The following is a 14,802-nucleotide window of genomic DNA, read 5'->3' on the forward strand; positions in this document are numbered from 1 at the left end:
TTCCTGGGCTCAAGCGATCCTCCTGCATCGGCCTCCCAAAGTGCTGAGCTTACAGGCGTGAATCACCACGCCCCCTGCCATGGATCCCTTTGAATGACTGCCAGGGCCCAAGAGCCTCTGAGCTTCCTTCCTTATTTGTAAATAGCAAAGATGAGTTGATTCTAAGATGAAACCTCAGAGGGCAAGGCACTAACAACAGCTAACACTCAGATGCCAGACACAGCCTTAAGTGCTTTACATATGTTTAATCTTCTGCATGATTTATGAGGTAGATGTACCGTTATCATCCTTATTTTGCATATGAGGAAACTGAGGCACAGCGAAGTAGTCTGCTCAAGATGAATGATTCTTGAGTCTGCACTTCTAGGGTCCTAAAAGTGTATGTTTCTAACATTCCTCTAATGTTCTGTGCTTCCAACTTTGATATTCCGAAAGTTACTTGATTTCCAAGATCCTAGGATTGGAACATTTGAGATGACAAAACTTCTGAGAGTGGAACATGTGCTGTGCAGAATCTGCCACTGACTGTTCGAAGAAAACGAGGTTAAAAAATTATAAGGCCAAACATGGTGGCTCACGTCTGTAATCTCAGCACTTTCGGAGGCTGAGGAGGGAGAATTACTTGAGCCCTGAGGTTCGAGACCAGCCTGGACAACATAGTGAGAACTTTGTCTCTTGAAAAAAAAAAACACATCGGTTTGGACCGGGAGTGGTGGTGTGAGCCCAGCACTTTGGAAGGTCTAGGAAAGAGGATCACTTGAAACCAGATGTTCGAGACCAGCCTGGGCAACATGGGGAGGCTCCATTTCTACAAAAAATAATAAAAAAAAATTAGCCAGGTGTGGTTGCACGCTTCTGTGGTCGCAGCTACTCGGGAGACTGAGGTAGGAGGATCCCTGAGCTTAGGAGTTGGAGGCTGCAGTGAGCTATTACCCGTCCACTGCACTCTAGCCTGGGGGCAACAAAGTGAGACCTTGTCTATTAAAGAAAAAATCGGCCGGGCGCGGTGGCTCAAGCCTGTAATCCCAGCACTTTGGGAGGCCGAGATGGGCGGATCACAAGGTCAGGAGATCGAGACCATCCTGGCTAATACGGTGAAACCCCGTCTCTACTAAAGAATACAAAAAACTAGCCGGGCGACGAGGCGGGTGCCTGTAGTCCCAGCTACTTGGGAGGCGGAGGCAGGAGAATGGCGTAAACCCGGGAGGCGGAGCTTGCAGTGAGCCGAGATCCCGCCACCGCACTCCAGCCTGGGCGACAGAGCCAGACTCTGTCTCAAAAAAAAAAAAAAAAAAAAAAAAAAAAAAAAAAAAGAAAAAATCAGTTTGAGCGAAGACCCCAGGCGGCCAGGTGTTCGCCTAAGGGCGAGAACCAAGAAACTGCAACCTTCACGTCTCTCTTCTACCACCCGCCGCCGTTAGGAGTCTTCAGATTCCGCTGTAAAGAATGGAGGAAGGGTGAGCCATTTATCCTTTACCAAGATGACAGCCTCCTGGCAACTCCAGTCACTTTACAAATATGGCTGCCACAGGATGTACGTCACGGAAGAGGGCGGGAAATCTGCGCGCGCACGCTGCAAAGGCTTTTGTTTTTTTTTTGGGACGCCAGCGGCTGAATTCTTTCTTTGACAAGATGGCGGCAGGAGGCCGTGGCGGTGGTGGGAAGCACAGCTCGAAAAGCGATGCCGATTCTGGTTTCCTGGGGTTGCGGCCTACTTCGGTGGACCCAGCGCTGAGGCGGCGGCGGCGAGGCCCGAGAAATAAGAAGCGGGGCTGGCGGCGGCTGGCTCAGGAGCCGCTGGGGTTGGAGGTTGACCGGTTCCTGGAAGACGTGCGGCTACAGGAGCGCACAAGCGGGTACGGGGGGCGGGACTTCCGGGAACTGGGACGGCTCCTGCGCCCAGGTGCAAGGCCAGGCGTGTTTGCGTGGGTGGGTTGGTGGCCGGGGGTTGGCGGGCAGCTGTCCCGGGGACCGCCGAGGAAATGGAGAGCATGGTCAGGGGACTCAGCATGGGAAGCTGGAGAGCTTGATAGAGTTACCAGGTTTAGCAGATAAATATGCAGGACGCTTAAATTTGGATTTTGGGTAAACAATGAATAATTTTTAGCATAAATACGTTCTATGCCTCCACCTTAGCTTGCTGTTTGCTATATATATGTGTGTGTGTATATATATATATGCTTTTGAGACGGAGTCTCGCTCTATCACCCAGGCTGGAGTGCAGTGGCGCGATCTCAGCTCACTGCAACCTCCGCCTCCCAGGCTCAAGCGAGTCTCCTGCCTCAGCCTCCTGAGTAGCTGGGATTACAGGCGGGCGCCACCACGCCCGGCTATTTTTTTCTTTTTCTTTCTTTTTTTTCTTTTCTTTTTTTTTTTTTTTTGAGACGGAGTCTCTCGCTGTAGTCCAGCCTGGAGTGCAGTGGCACGATCTCGGCTCACTGCAACCTCTGCCTCCAGGGTTCAAGTGATTCTCCTGCTTCAGCCTCCCAAGTAGCTGGGATTACAGGCACGCACCACCACGTCCGGCTAATTTTTGTATTTTTAGTAGAGACAGGGATTCACCATGTTGGCCAGGCTGGTCTTGAACTCCTGACCTCGGGTGATCCACCCTCCTGGGCCTCCCAAAGTGCTGGGATTACAGGCATGAGCCTCCGCGCCCGGCAGTCCTTCCCAAATATTAAGTTCTGTAAACTGCAGGGCTAGGCCTTAGCCGGGAAGAGTCCCGTGGTGGGACTTGACTAAGAAGAGGAAGGCTGGGGCTGCCAGATTAAATCTCTTTCCTCTCCAACATCTCTGGCTGATGTTGTGCATTTCTGTCCCGCAGTGGCTTGTTGTCAGAGGCTCCAAATGAAAAACTCTTCTTCGTGGACACTGGCTCCAAGGAAAAAGGTGAGGAGAGGCTTATGTGGTGGGGAATGGCCGTTATTCGTTATTAGCTGGCTTACTGTAGCCTTGAGATCTATGTTAATTTTGTGGCTTGGGAGGCAAATATCTGCGGAAACGGGTCAACCTTAATATAAACAAGGGGACCTCAAATGGGCAGAAAGCAAGCTGGAGACTAACTTAGATAAGGTGGGTTTTTCTTTTGAGGTGTCAGTAATCTCCATGCACAGATAAGCTGCTGGGAGTCTGCCTTGATCAGTAGGTTAGAAACACATTAAAGGATCTCTTTTTAGCCTGCAGAAAAATAAGTCAAGGACCTGCTTAAACAAATCAGTCCTGCTGGATGCGGTGGCTCATGCCTGTATTTCCAGCACTTTGGGAGGCTCAGGCAGCTGGATCACTTGAGGTCAGGAGTTCGAGACCAGCCTGGCCAATATGGTGAACCCCCGTCTCTGCTAAAAATACAAAAATGAGCCAGGTATGGTGGCGGGCGCCTGTAATCCCAGCTACTTGGGAGGCTGAGGCAGGAGAATCACTTGAACCTGGGAGGTGGAGGTTGCAGTGAGCCGAGATCGTGCCACTGAACTCCAGCCTGGGCGACAGAACAAGAGTCTCTCAAAAAATAAACAAAGCTCATCTTGTTAACTAAAACGAGACTGATTTATTATTACTATTATTTTTTTTGAGACAGTTTTGCTCTGTCGCCTAGGCTGGAGTGCAGTGGTGTGATCTCAGTTCAAGTGATTCTCCTGTCTCAGCCTCCCAAGTAGCTGGGACTACAAGCTGCACCATCAAGCCCAGCTATTTTTTGAGATGGAGTTTTGAGCCCAGGCTAGAGTGCAATGGCGTGATCTTAGCTCACCGCAACCTCTGCCTCCAGGGTTCAAGCGATTCTCCTGCCTCAGCCTCCCGAGTAGCTGGGATTACAGGCATGCGCCACCATGCCCGGCTAATTTTGTATTTTTAGTAGAGACGGGGTTTCTGCATGTTGGTCAGGCTGGTCTCGAACTCCTGACCTCAGGTGATCCGCCCGCCTCAGCCTCCCAAAGTGCTGGGATTACAGGTGTGAGCCATCACGCCTGGTCAAGCCTGGCTAATTTCTGTATTTTTAGTAGAGATGGGGCTTCACCATGTCAGCTAGGCTGGTGTCGAACTCCTGAGCTCAGGTAATCTACCCGCCTTGGCCTCCCAAAGTGCTGGGATTATAGGCGTGAACCACCACACCCCGCCAAGATGAGCTTTAATAGGAACAAGAGGACCTGGTTTAGTGAACAGGTAACACGCTAGTCTTCACTTGCTTGCATTATGTTGCCAGAATGCAGGGTGGGGAGCTGCTGAAACAACGTGAGGAGGAGGGAGGGATTGTTCTGATGAGTAATAGTGTTTACTTCAACATGTGGAAAAGCAGACGAAGAACAGATGATCTGTTCTAATGAAGGGCCTGGAAGCAAGCGAAGGCATCCGCTTTGATGGAAAGGCTGATGGCTTGAATGAGCAAGTGAGTGAGCTTGTGTGAGATCAGTCAAAGGGATCTGTTTTAATGAAAATGAGAGGACCTGGTTCAGTGACCAGATAGAGTGGAAGGAGCTGCCTTCAGGTACGAGAGACTTCCAATAGGCAGGTAAAAAGTGGTTAGTAGAGTCCGGGCGCAGTGGCCTACGCCTGTAGGCCCAGCACTTTGGGAGGCCGAGGTGGGGCGGATCACTTGAGGTCAGGAGTTGGAGACCAGGCTGGGCAGCATGGCGAAACCCCATCTCCACTGAAAATACAAAAATTAGCCAGACGTCATTGTACACGCATGTAATCCCAGCTACTGAGAAGCGCTTGGACCCGGGAGGTGGAGGGTGCAGTGAGCCAAGATTGTACTGCTGCACTCCAGCCTGGGCGACAGAGCAAGACTCTGTCTCAGGCCGGGCGCAGTGGCTCATGCCTGTAATCCCAGCACTTTGGGAGGCTGACGCGGGCAGATCACCTGAGGTCAGGAGTTCGAGACCAGCCTGACCAACGTGGAGAAACCCCATCTTTACTAAAAGTACAAGATTAACTGAGCGTGGTGGCGCGTGCCTGTAATCCTAGCTACTTGGGAGGCTGAGGCAGGAGAATTGCTTGAACCTGGGAGGCAGAGGTTGCAGTGAGCCAAGATCGCACCATTGCACTCCAGCCTGGGCAACAAGACTGTCTCAAAAAAAAAAAAGAAAATGGGGTGTTATTAGAGAAGTCAGCCTTGAGTGAAGTGAGTCGATCTGGTGTGTGAGCATAAAGGGCAAGTCAGTGACCTGCCTGTCATGAACAGATGGGGAAGTAGTTACTGGCGTGCTTTGGTGAGTGGGAAGCCGCTTTGCGGGGCAGAAGGGAGGCAGTTTTTGGGTCCACTTCAGTAAGAAAACATGGACAAAGGTAATAGTGGCTGTGAACAGTCGCAGGTCAGCCCCTGTGCTTTGTGGGACTTAACTGATTTCGTCCTCACAGCAGCCCTGTGAGGGAGGCATCGACATCCTCATTTTGGAGGCCGGAGGAGCTACGCCTCTTTTTTTTTTTTTTTTTTGAGACGGAGTCTTGCTCTGTCGCCCAGGCTGGAGTGCAGTGGCCAGATCTCAGTTCACTGCAAGCTCTGCCTCCCGGGTTTACGCCATTCTCCTGCCTCAGCCTCCCGAGTAGCTGGGACTACAGGCACCCGCCACCGCGCCCGGCTAGTTTTTGTATTTTTTTTAGTAGAGACGGGGTTTCACCAGGTTAGCCAGGATGGTCTCCATCTCCTGACCTCGTGATCCACCCGTCTCGGCCTCCCAAAGTGCTGGGATTACAGGTGCGAGCCACCGCGCCCGGCCGAGCTACGCCTCTTATGTGAGGTCCCACAGTCCATGCCAGGACATAATTCCATTTTAGGGCATTTTGCTGTAGAGTTACTGCTTTTAACTGTTAGACTTTTGAAGTAAAAACCGTAGGTACCTTTGTGGAGGAAAAAGGCAGTAAAAACCAGAGACCTAGAAGTTATGCTGAGAAGTGGCCGTCCTGGGTCCCATGTCCAGTTCTGTGGAGAAGTGGCCGTCCTGGGTCCCATGTCCAGTTCTGTGGAGAAGTGGCCGTCCTGGGTCCCATGTCCAGTTCTGTGGAGAAGTGGCCGTCCTGGGTCCCATGTCCAGTTCTGTGGAGAAGTGGCCGTCCTGGGTCCCATGTCCAGTTCTGTGGCCCTCCCTGGGCTTCGGTGTCAACTGATCACTTGCTTTCTTCCTTTTTTTTTTTTCCCCTGAGATGAGATCTCACTATGTTGCTCAGGCTGGCCTCCAACTCCTGGGCTCAAGCGATCCTCCCACCTCAGCCTCCCAGAGTGCTGGGATTACAGGTGTGAGCCACCATGCCTGGTCCCCTTCCCTCTGTCTGAGAGACTCTCCTATGTGGCTGTGGGTGTGACTCTTTGTGTCCTCAGCATGGGGCCTGCCTCCTGCTGGCCCACCACTTGGTGTGGAGGGTCAGGGCTTGGGCACCTTGGGCCCCACCCTGAGGGGCCTCTGCCTCCAGGTCGGAGCCTAGGGACCTCCAGGTCTCCTGGGGTGACTTGGATTCAGGTCCGGTGGCTCCCATGGAGCTGAAGGGGGTGGGTGTTCTTTGCCGTGGGTAGGTCCCAGGCCGCAACTCGTTCTCTTTCCCACTCTTAGGGCTGACTAAGAAGAGAACCAAAGGCCAGAAGAAGTCACTGCTTCTCAAGAAACCCCTTCGGGTCGACCTCATCCTCGAGAACACGTCCAAAGTCCCCGCCCCCAAAGAGTGAGTGTTCCGGCACCCCTGGGCCCTTCTTTCCTGACAGACTGTGGTCCTGAAGGGCTTCCGGGGTGGGGGGATGGTAGGTGAGGGTCCTTTGGAGGGTAGGGCAGGCACAGGGTCCGGTTTGGGCTTTGGAGTGCAGGTTGGAGGGAGGGAGTCTGGGTGCTCTGGTGCTGGGCCGAGGCAGTGAGGAGGGGCCTGGACCCAGCTTGGGGCTTTGGGGTTGGGGAGGACGGGCTGAGTGGGAGGCGTGTTCAGGAGGCACATCAGGTGGGTCCTGGGGCATGAGCGGGTGAGAGGGTGGACAGCTGGCCTTCCCCTGAGATGGGATGTGGAGGAGGAGCGGGATTTCGCGTGATGCTGAGGTTGGTTTTGACATGGTGGTGTGAGGTGCCTGGGGGATGTCCAGGACAGGACTGTCGTTTCTTTGAGTCTGGGGCTCAGAGGGGAGGGGAGGCCTAGGCAGGAGACAGACGTGGGGAGAGGGGTTCTCTGAAGAGGAGGCGGAGCACCACCTTTTGGAGAGGGGGTGCTGGAGCTGCCTTAATGGTGGAGGAAGCCCGACAGGGAGGAGGCCTGGCTGCTGTTCAGGCCGCCACCTCACCTGCTGCACTTGTGCCACCTCTCCCCGACCAGCGTCCTTGCCCACCAGGTTCCTAACGCCAAGAAGCTCAGGCGGAAGGAGCAGCTATGGGAGAAGCTGGCCAAGCAGGGCGAGATGCCCCGGGAGGTGCGCAGGGCCCAGGCCCGGCTCCTCAACCCTCCCGCAGCCAGGACCAAGCCCAGGCCCCAGGACACCGTGGAGCGGCCTTTCTACGACCTCTGGGCCTCAGACAGTGAGTGACCCTGCTGTCACCTGCAGATGGGGGCAGGACTGCCATGTGCAGTTGTGTGTGTTGTGCACTGCACACGAGTACAGTGCGAAAGGGAGTGCCCTGTGCTTTGGTGACCTCCCAGCAGAGTCACACGTCCTGAAGGGGCGGCTGTTTCCCACTCGTACTTTTCCTTTCCTGAGTTGTGAGGCTCCTGCCTTCAGCTTTGGTCTCCTCCAGTTTCTGAACCCGTCCAGACAGTTTTGTCCGGGCGATCAAGGCCCCTTGGGGTCTAGAATCAGTCCTTCCCTTGCCTGAGCTTCAGGGTCACCTTTTTGAAATGGGGAGGGATTGGGGGGAGCCCTTTGGTGCCTATTCCGTGCTGGGACTGTCCCAGCAGCTCCCCTCGCTGTATCCACAGACCCCCTGGACAGGCCGTTGATTGGCCAGGATGAGTTTTTCCTGGAGCAGACCAAGAAGAAAGGAGTGAAGGTGAGACATGTGGGAAGGGCGTCCTGGGTGATTGGAGGGTGAGGAGGGCCAGGAGCTGCTCTGTGTTCCTGCAGTAGAGTCTCAGTCTCGGAACCCTTCTATCCGGTGGCCGAGAACTCTGCTGGAGTCAGGTGGCTGGGATTCCTGTCCCGGCTCCAGTGCTGACTGATCCTGGGAAGGTGGGCTAACCTTTCTGTGACTTGTGTCTTCCTCTAAAATGCAGATGAGGGCTGGGCATAGTGGCTCACGCCTGTAATCTCAGCACTTTGGGAGGCCAAGACAGGTGGATCACCTGAGGTCAGGAGTTTGAGACCAGCCTGACCAACATGGTGAAACCCTGTCTTTACTAAAAGTATTTTAAAAAATTAGCTGGGCGCGGTGGCACGTACCTGTAGTCCCAGCTACTAGGAAGGCTGAGACAGGAGAATCGCTTGAACCAGGGAGGTGGAGGTTGTAGTGAGCCGAGATCAGGCCACTGCACTCCGGCCTGGGCAACAAGAGCAAAACTCCATCTCAAAAACAAAATAATAAAATATAGATGAAATTGTACTTAGATCATGGGCTGGTGGGGAGAATTTAAAGAGGTAACGCATGAGAAGGTGGAGCCAGTGCTGGCAAGTGGCAGAAGTGTCATGGGTTTGAGTTTGGATTTGCAGCCTCCTGCTTCTTGAGCTGCTGTACCCCGAGTATTAGAGCCCAGGTACTTACAATCTTCGGGGCTCAGCCAGAGAAGCCCTTGCTGGAAAGAACATACAATAGCAGTGTAGTGAGAGACCTGGAAGGGCGAGGGGCAGGCCATGCAGAGGTCCCAGGGAAGAGCCGCCAGGCTGATGACAGAGGCTTTGAGGGGGGACCGAGTGTGTTCAGGAGCCGGGAGGAGAGGGGTGGTCACGGAGGGAGTACAGGCCAGGCTTGGGGGATTTTTTTTTTTTTTTTTTTTTTGAGACGGAGTCTCGCTCTGTCACCCAGGCTGGAGTGCAGTGGCCGGATCTCAGCTCACTGCAAGCTCCCCCTCCCAGGTTTACGCCATTCTCCTGCCTCAGCCTCCCGAGTAGCTGGGACTACAGGCGCCCGCCACCTCGCCCGGCTAGTTTTTTGTATTTTTTTTTTTTTTAGGAGAGACGGGGTTTCACCATGTTAGCCAGGATGGTCTCGATCTCCTGACCTCGTGATCCGCCCGTCTCGGCCTCCCAAAGTGCTGGGATTACAGGCTTGAGCCACCGCGCCCGGCCGGCTTGGGGGATTATTATGAGCGGGGCAGATGTGTGGGGCACCACCAGAGGGTTTTGTGGAGGGGAGGGGTGGGACCCAGGTGGCCACTCTGGGGAGGTCACACTGTGGTGGGGCAGGTGTAGAGTGAGACGCCGGGAGTCAGGGGCTTGAGAGTGGAGCCCTGAGCCAGCTGGGCTGGGGCTGCGGGTGACCCGGGACACAGTCATGGGGCAGACGCTCCAGGCCTTGCCAGCGGTTGGGTGTGGGAAGAGCTTGAGGGGCATTCAGGTGACTCCAGGCTTCTGCTGGCGACTGACAGGGCCTTTGTGGGTTGGAGAGAAGATGGGGAGGGATGAAGAAAGCCTGGAAGTGGGCCGTGCGCCCAGGTCGCCCAGGCTTCTAAGGCGAGGCCCTCCTGACCGAATCACTCCCCAAAGTCCCGTCTGGTGACTTTACCACATTGCAGTTAAGTTTGAACACACAAGTCCGGGGGACCTTCCGACCTCACACGGCCTTACCCTGCCGCGGCCTTTTCTCCACAGCGGCCACCACGCCTGCACACCAAGCCGTCCCAGGCACCCGCTGTGGAGGTGGCGCCCGCCGGAGCTTCCTACAACCCATCGTTTGAAGACCACCAGGTACACCACCCCGACCAGGCCTCCCTCCTCAGCGGGCTCTGCCTCTCGGTCAGGGCTTCACTAGCTCCCTCCCTGTGCTGGGTGGTGCTGGGAAGTCCAGAGTGACCCAGACAGCCCTGGGGCCTGTCCTCACGGGGCTCATGGTCCAGTGCAAGAGACCTGTTCCCAGATAATGATGAGCAGAGTAGTTGGGGCTGGGAGCCCAGATGGGGCACCTGGCCCAGCCTAGGGGGTCAGGAAGGGCTCCTTGGAGGAGGGGACGCCTGAGCCGAGGCAGAGGCAGAGGCTGAGGGAGGGGTTTGCAATGGGAGGAGGGGAGTGAGTTTTCCAGGTGGCAGGAACAGCACGTGCAAAGGTACAGAGGTGAGTGAGACCATGGCGCCTGCCAGGAAGCCTATGGGACAGAGATGCAAAAGGCTGTGGTGACTCGGTGGCACACTGGCAGCCAAGTGACAGTTATTCACAGGCGAGGCTAGCTCAGCGATGGGAAAGTCTGGCTGGAGCCACTGTGCATTTAGCAGGCATCTGTTGGGCACAGATACTGGACAAAGGGTACGAAAACCCCTCCCTTGACCGGATGCAGTGCCTCACACCTGTAATCCCAGCACTTTGGGAGGCTGAGGCCGGCAGATCATTTGAAGTCAGGAGTTCGAGACCAGCCTGACCAACATGGTGAAACCCCATCTCTACTAAATACAGAAAATTAGCAGGGCGTGGCAGCATATGCCTGTGGTCCCACCTACTTGGGAGGCTGAGGTGGGAGGATTGCTTGAGCCCAAGAGGTCCAGGCTACAGTAAGCTGTGATGGCACCACGGCACTCCAGCCTGTGTAACAGAGCGAGACTCTCAAAAAACAGCCACAACCCTCCCTGGAGGAACACTCCTTCTCCTGGGATGACGTGACTGGAGAGACGCTGAGATGTTCGCGGTAGAGGCAGGATGCTTGCTCTCATCATTTCCAGCGTTCGTAAGAAGGAGCTAGCCAGAACAGAGGCAGCTTCCTCATCTGGTAGAGAAAAGTGTCTGCAACAGTGTGCTCACGTTTGAAAGGACGAGGGTGCCGCTCTCTGCCGTCTGTTCCTGGACCAGATGTGGGCGGGGGCGTGGAGATCGGACATTCGCTTTTAGATGTGTACAGAACTACTTCCTAGAGGTCAAATTCACTTACCATACAGTCACCTGGTTAGAGTATGTGATTCCGTGGTTTTTAGTGACCATTGTGTAACCATCCCCACAGTCAATTTGAGAACATTTTCTCTGTCCGTAAAGGAAACCTCACACACGTCAGCCGCCACCCCCACAATTCCCTATCTCGTGTGGACTTAGGCAGATGCCAGGCTTCCTGTCTCAGGGAGTTGCCCACCCCGACCAGTTCACATACATGAAACTGTGGGCCGGGCGCGGTGGCTCACACCTGTCATCCCAGCACTTTGGGAGGCCGAGGTGGATGGACCACCTGAGGTCAGTTTGCGACCAGCCTGACCAACATGGAGAAACCCCGTCTCTACTAAAAATACAAAATTAGCCGGGCGTGGTGGCGCATGCCTGTAATCCCAGCTACTCGGGAGGCTGAGGCAGGAGAATCGCTTGAACCCAGGAGGCGGAGGTTGTGGTGGGCCAAGATCATGCCATTGCACTCCAGCCTGGGCAACAAGAGTGAAACTCTGTCTTTAAAAAAAAAAAAAAAAAAAAACGGAAGCGTACAGGCCAGACTGCCTTCACAGACGCGCAGAGCAGGTGTGAGGACCAGGGTCTGAGGTGCCCTCTGGCTCTGTGCAGGGTGGGGTGTGCTGGTAGACGGGGTGTGGGGAGGAAAGCCTGGGCCGGGGTGAGATCCGTGGGCACTGGGTGAGGAACAGATGGGAGGTAAAAGGGTCTGGTCTCAGTGTCCCAGGAGAGGTTCAGGGACCGGTCCTCACTCCCGCCCCTCGCAGACCCTGCTCTCAGCCGCCCACGAGGTGGAGTTGCAGCGGCAGAAGGAGGCGGAGAAGCTGGAGCGGCAGCTGGCCCTGCCCGCCACGGAGCAGGCCGCCACCCAGGTGAGCCCCGCACCTGCCCCTCCCTCCCCTCCCGGGGCCTGCTACCTACCCCTGACACTGCTCCCTGCTTCCCACCTCCCCAGGAGTCCACGTTCCAGGAGCTATGCGAGGGGCTGCTGGAGGAGTCGGATGGTGAGGGGGAGCCGGGCCAAGGCGAGGGGCCGGAGGCAGGGGATGCCGAGGTCTGTCCCACGCCCGCCCGCCTGGCCACCACAGAGAAGAAGACGGAGCAGCAGCGGCGGCGGGAGAAGGCTGCGCGCAGGCTGGTGAGCACCTGGGCCGGCGGGGCCTGCTTCTGATGCCTCGCCCCCTTCCTTCCTTCCTCCCTCCCGTGGGCTGTCCTGGGTGCTGCGGGCAGCCTGCCCACCCCAAGCCCCGTGTGTGGCCTGTGGTTTGGGGCTGTTTGGGATCCTCACAGCTGAGACTCATTTCCCAGCCTCTTCCAGGCAGGCCTCTGGGCTGGGGTGGGACGGGGGTCCCTGACGCTTCTGTTTGAGGAGTGAGGTGCGGGGAGGTTTCTGCACCGCAGACCAGGGGAGATGGGTGACGGGGCTGAAGCTAGCAGCTGCTGGGAAGGCACTGGAGGCGCTGCTGACCTGACGGGGACAGGGTCAGGAAGGGCCTCCGGGGGCAGGCAGATTTGTGCGGGTAGGGTTCCCTGTGTAGAGGGAAGGCCTCCCTGGGTGGGCAGCACTCGCCTGGACCCTGACCCTGCCCTGTCTCCACAGCGGGTACAGCAGGCCGCGTTGCGGGCCGCCCGGCTCCAGCACCAGGAGCTGTTTCGGCTGCGCAGGATCAAGGCCCAGGTGGCCCTGAGGCTGGCGGAGCTGGCGCGGCGGCGGAGGCAGCGGCAGGCGCGGCGGGAGGCTGAGGCTGACAAGCCCCGAAGGCTGGGGCGGCTCAAGTGAGAACCAGGCGGGGTTCTGGGAGAAGCTGGGGTGGGGGCCAGGTCCCAGGGCCTGACGCCTTCCTGCCTGTGTTCAGGAACTGCCCACCCCTCCACCGGGAGACCACCTCTTCCCCACAAACCCCCACATTCTCAGAGGCCCCTCCTCCTCCAGGAGGAGGCTTTGGACTGGCTGTCCTGGGCCCTGCAGGGGTGAGAGTTCTGAACACCCGCCCTGTTCTGCAGGTACCAGGCACCCGACATGGACGTGCAGCTGAGCTCGGAGCTGACAGACTCGCTCAGGACCCTGAAGGTGCTCATGGCTGGCGCCGCAGAGCCCTGTGCCCAATGATGACACCATCCTTGCTCCCCGTGCCCCCCAGGGGCTATGGGTGACATCATGGCTGCCCCTGGGCTGGGCCAGTGGGGCCAGTGCCCAGGGGCTGAGGGCACGGGGTGCTGGGGGGGATCCCAGGGTAGGGGTCAGGCTAGGGTTTGAGTCTGGGACCCTAAGAAGGCCTTTCCTTCCAGCTGGTCCCTGTTGCAGTCTGGGTCGCCTTTAGGACTAGAGGGACCTTCCTGAAGTTCAGAACCAACCCTGTCCCTCCCCTGCTCAGAACCTGCTGTGGCTCCCCAGTGCCCCTGAGGAAACCCAGCTCCTCTTGTCAGCTACACACCTGGCCTGGCCTGCCCCAGCCATGGGGCTCCAGCCAGCTGTGCTCATGAGTGGACTGCGCCTTCTCCCTCTGACCCGGCCTTTGCCCTTGCTGTCCCCTTTTCTGTGTTGTCATCAGCCCACTTCCCATGACTCCTCCAAGCCCAGCTCAGAGATGGCCGTGGGTTGGTGGCTGTCATCCCGGCGCTGAGCCCCAGCAGCTGAGGGCCAGGCTGAGTCCCTGGTGCCCACAAGGCTCCCCTGGGGAGACGGCACGGGGCTGAGCTGCCAGGACCCCGAGGAGAGGTCCCAGGCCCTCGGGCTTCTGCCAGGCCCTGCTGAGGCCTCCCTCTCTGTCCTGCAGCCCGAGGGCAACATCCTTCGAGACCGGTTCAAGAGCTTCCAGAGGAGGAACATGATCGAGCCTCGAGAGAGAGCCAAGTAAGGGGTGGCTGGGGCTGCTGTGGGGTGAGGGCATCTGGGATTGGCCCTGGGCACTGACTGCTCCATTGTCCCTGCTCCAGGTTCAAACGCAAGCACAAGGTGAAGCTGGTGGAGAAGCGGGCGTTCCGTGAGGTCCAGTGAGTCCCCCCGGTTTCAGCACAAGGAAGGGAGCCCTTCTCCCGCCCCATGGTGCCCCCCAAGTCCCAGGGCCCCTCCCAGAGGGTGGCCAGTGGCTGAATCACCACCTCTTGGCCATGCCCAGAAGAGGCCTTGAAACCAGAGTGGGGTTGGGAGGGTCCCCAAAGGGAAACTGAAAGGCAGGGAGTGTCAGGTGGGCAGGGGTTGTGGGGCACCCTCTTACCCACCCTCAGCCCCTCTTCTCTGTCCCCAGGTTGTAGCTGCCATCGGATGCTGGAGCCCTGCCCTTCAATAAAAGTCCCTTTTAGCCAATCAGTGAGCTTCGCGTGTGGCTTGTGTGCCTCCTGTGGGCAGCTGCTCCCGGGTGCAGACCCTGCGTGTCCCCCTGTGGCGCACAAACATGTAGGTGCCAGAACTCGCCGCCAGAGCCTGGTGAGGTCCTGGGGTGTGTCCGAAGGGGTCGTCAGCCGACTGGATCGTGGTCTGTCCAATAGCAGTGAAGTTGGCAGCCCTTCCAAGCCCGGGCAGATCCTAAAAAGCCAGCAGGCAGAGGGTGCAGGGCTTACGACCTGACTGGAGGTGGGGGGTGAAGCAGAGGTGAGGAGGAGGTTCTCCACTGGATTCCGACTTGGAGAATAGCCCAGTTCCTTCTGCTGCAGTGACATAGTAGCTCTCGCCACACCGATGGTAGGAGTGGTGGCATCTGACCTCCGCCAGGCACCTGCTATCAGGTTTATGCAGGTGGATTCACTCACTGAACTCACAGCAGCCCAACCAAGGAGGGCTGTACTTAAACTCCCGTTTTCAAGGTGAGGAAACAGGGCCGGGCACAGTGGCTCAC

The 14,802-nt window shown here is 56.9% G+C and overlaps 1 protein-coding gene and 1 non-coding gene across 2 annotated transcripts; both read left to right on the forward strand.

Moving 5' to 3' along the window:
- Window positions 1–1,319: 1,319 nt before the first annotated feature.
- NOP53 (NOP53 ribosome biogenesis factor) lies at window positions 1,320–14,276 on the forward strand. The gene is made up of 13 exons (XM_033223838.1): window positions 1,320–1,856; window positions 2,825–2,889; window positions 6,540–6,648; window positions 7,282–7,481; window positions 7,879–7,949; window positions 9,704–9,799; window positions 11,734–11,838; window positions 11,922–12,104; window positions 12,567–12,742; window positions 12,971–13,037; window positions 13,744–13,820; window positions 13,904–13,960; window positions 14,215–14,276. The coding sequence occupies exons 1-13, from the start codon at window positions 1,519–1,521 to the stop codon at window positions 14,219–14,221; spliced, it is 1,551 nt and encodes a 516-aa protein (XP_033079729.1). The 5' UTR covers window positions 1,320–1,518; the 3' UTR covers window positions 14,222–14,276.
- Window positions 13,067–13,176, forward strand: LOC117094082. The gene has a single exon (XR_004441409.1). It is a non-coding gene; the product is annotated as a small nucleolar RNA SNORD23 (small nucleolar RNA).
- Window positions 14,277–14,802: the final 526 nt, after the last annotated feature.

The sequence above is a fragment of the Trachypithecus francoisi genome, unplaced genomic scaffold, assembly GCF_009764315.1.
Source record: "Trachypithecus francoisi isolate TF-2019V2 unplaced genomic scaffold, Tfra_2.0 Lachesis_group12, whole genome shotgun sequence".
NCBI lineage: Eukaryota > Metazoa > Chordata > Mammalia > Primates > Cercopithecidae > Trachypithecus > Trachypithecus francoisi.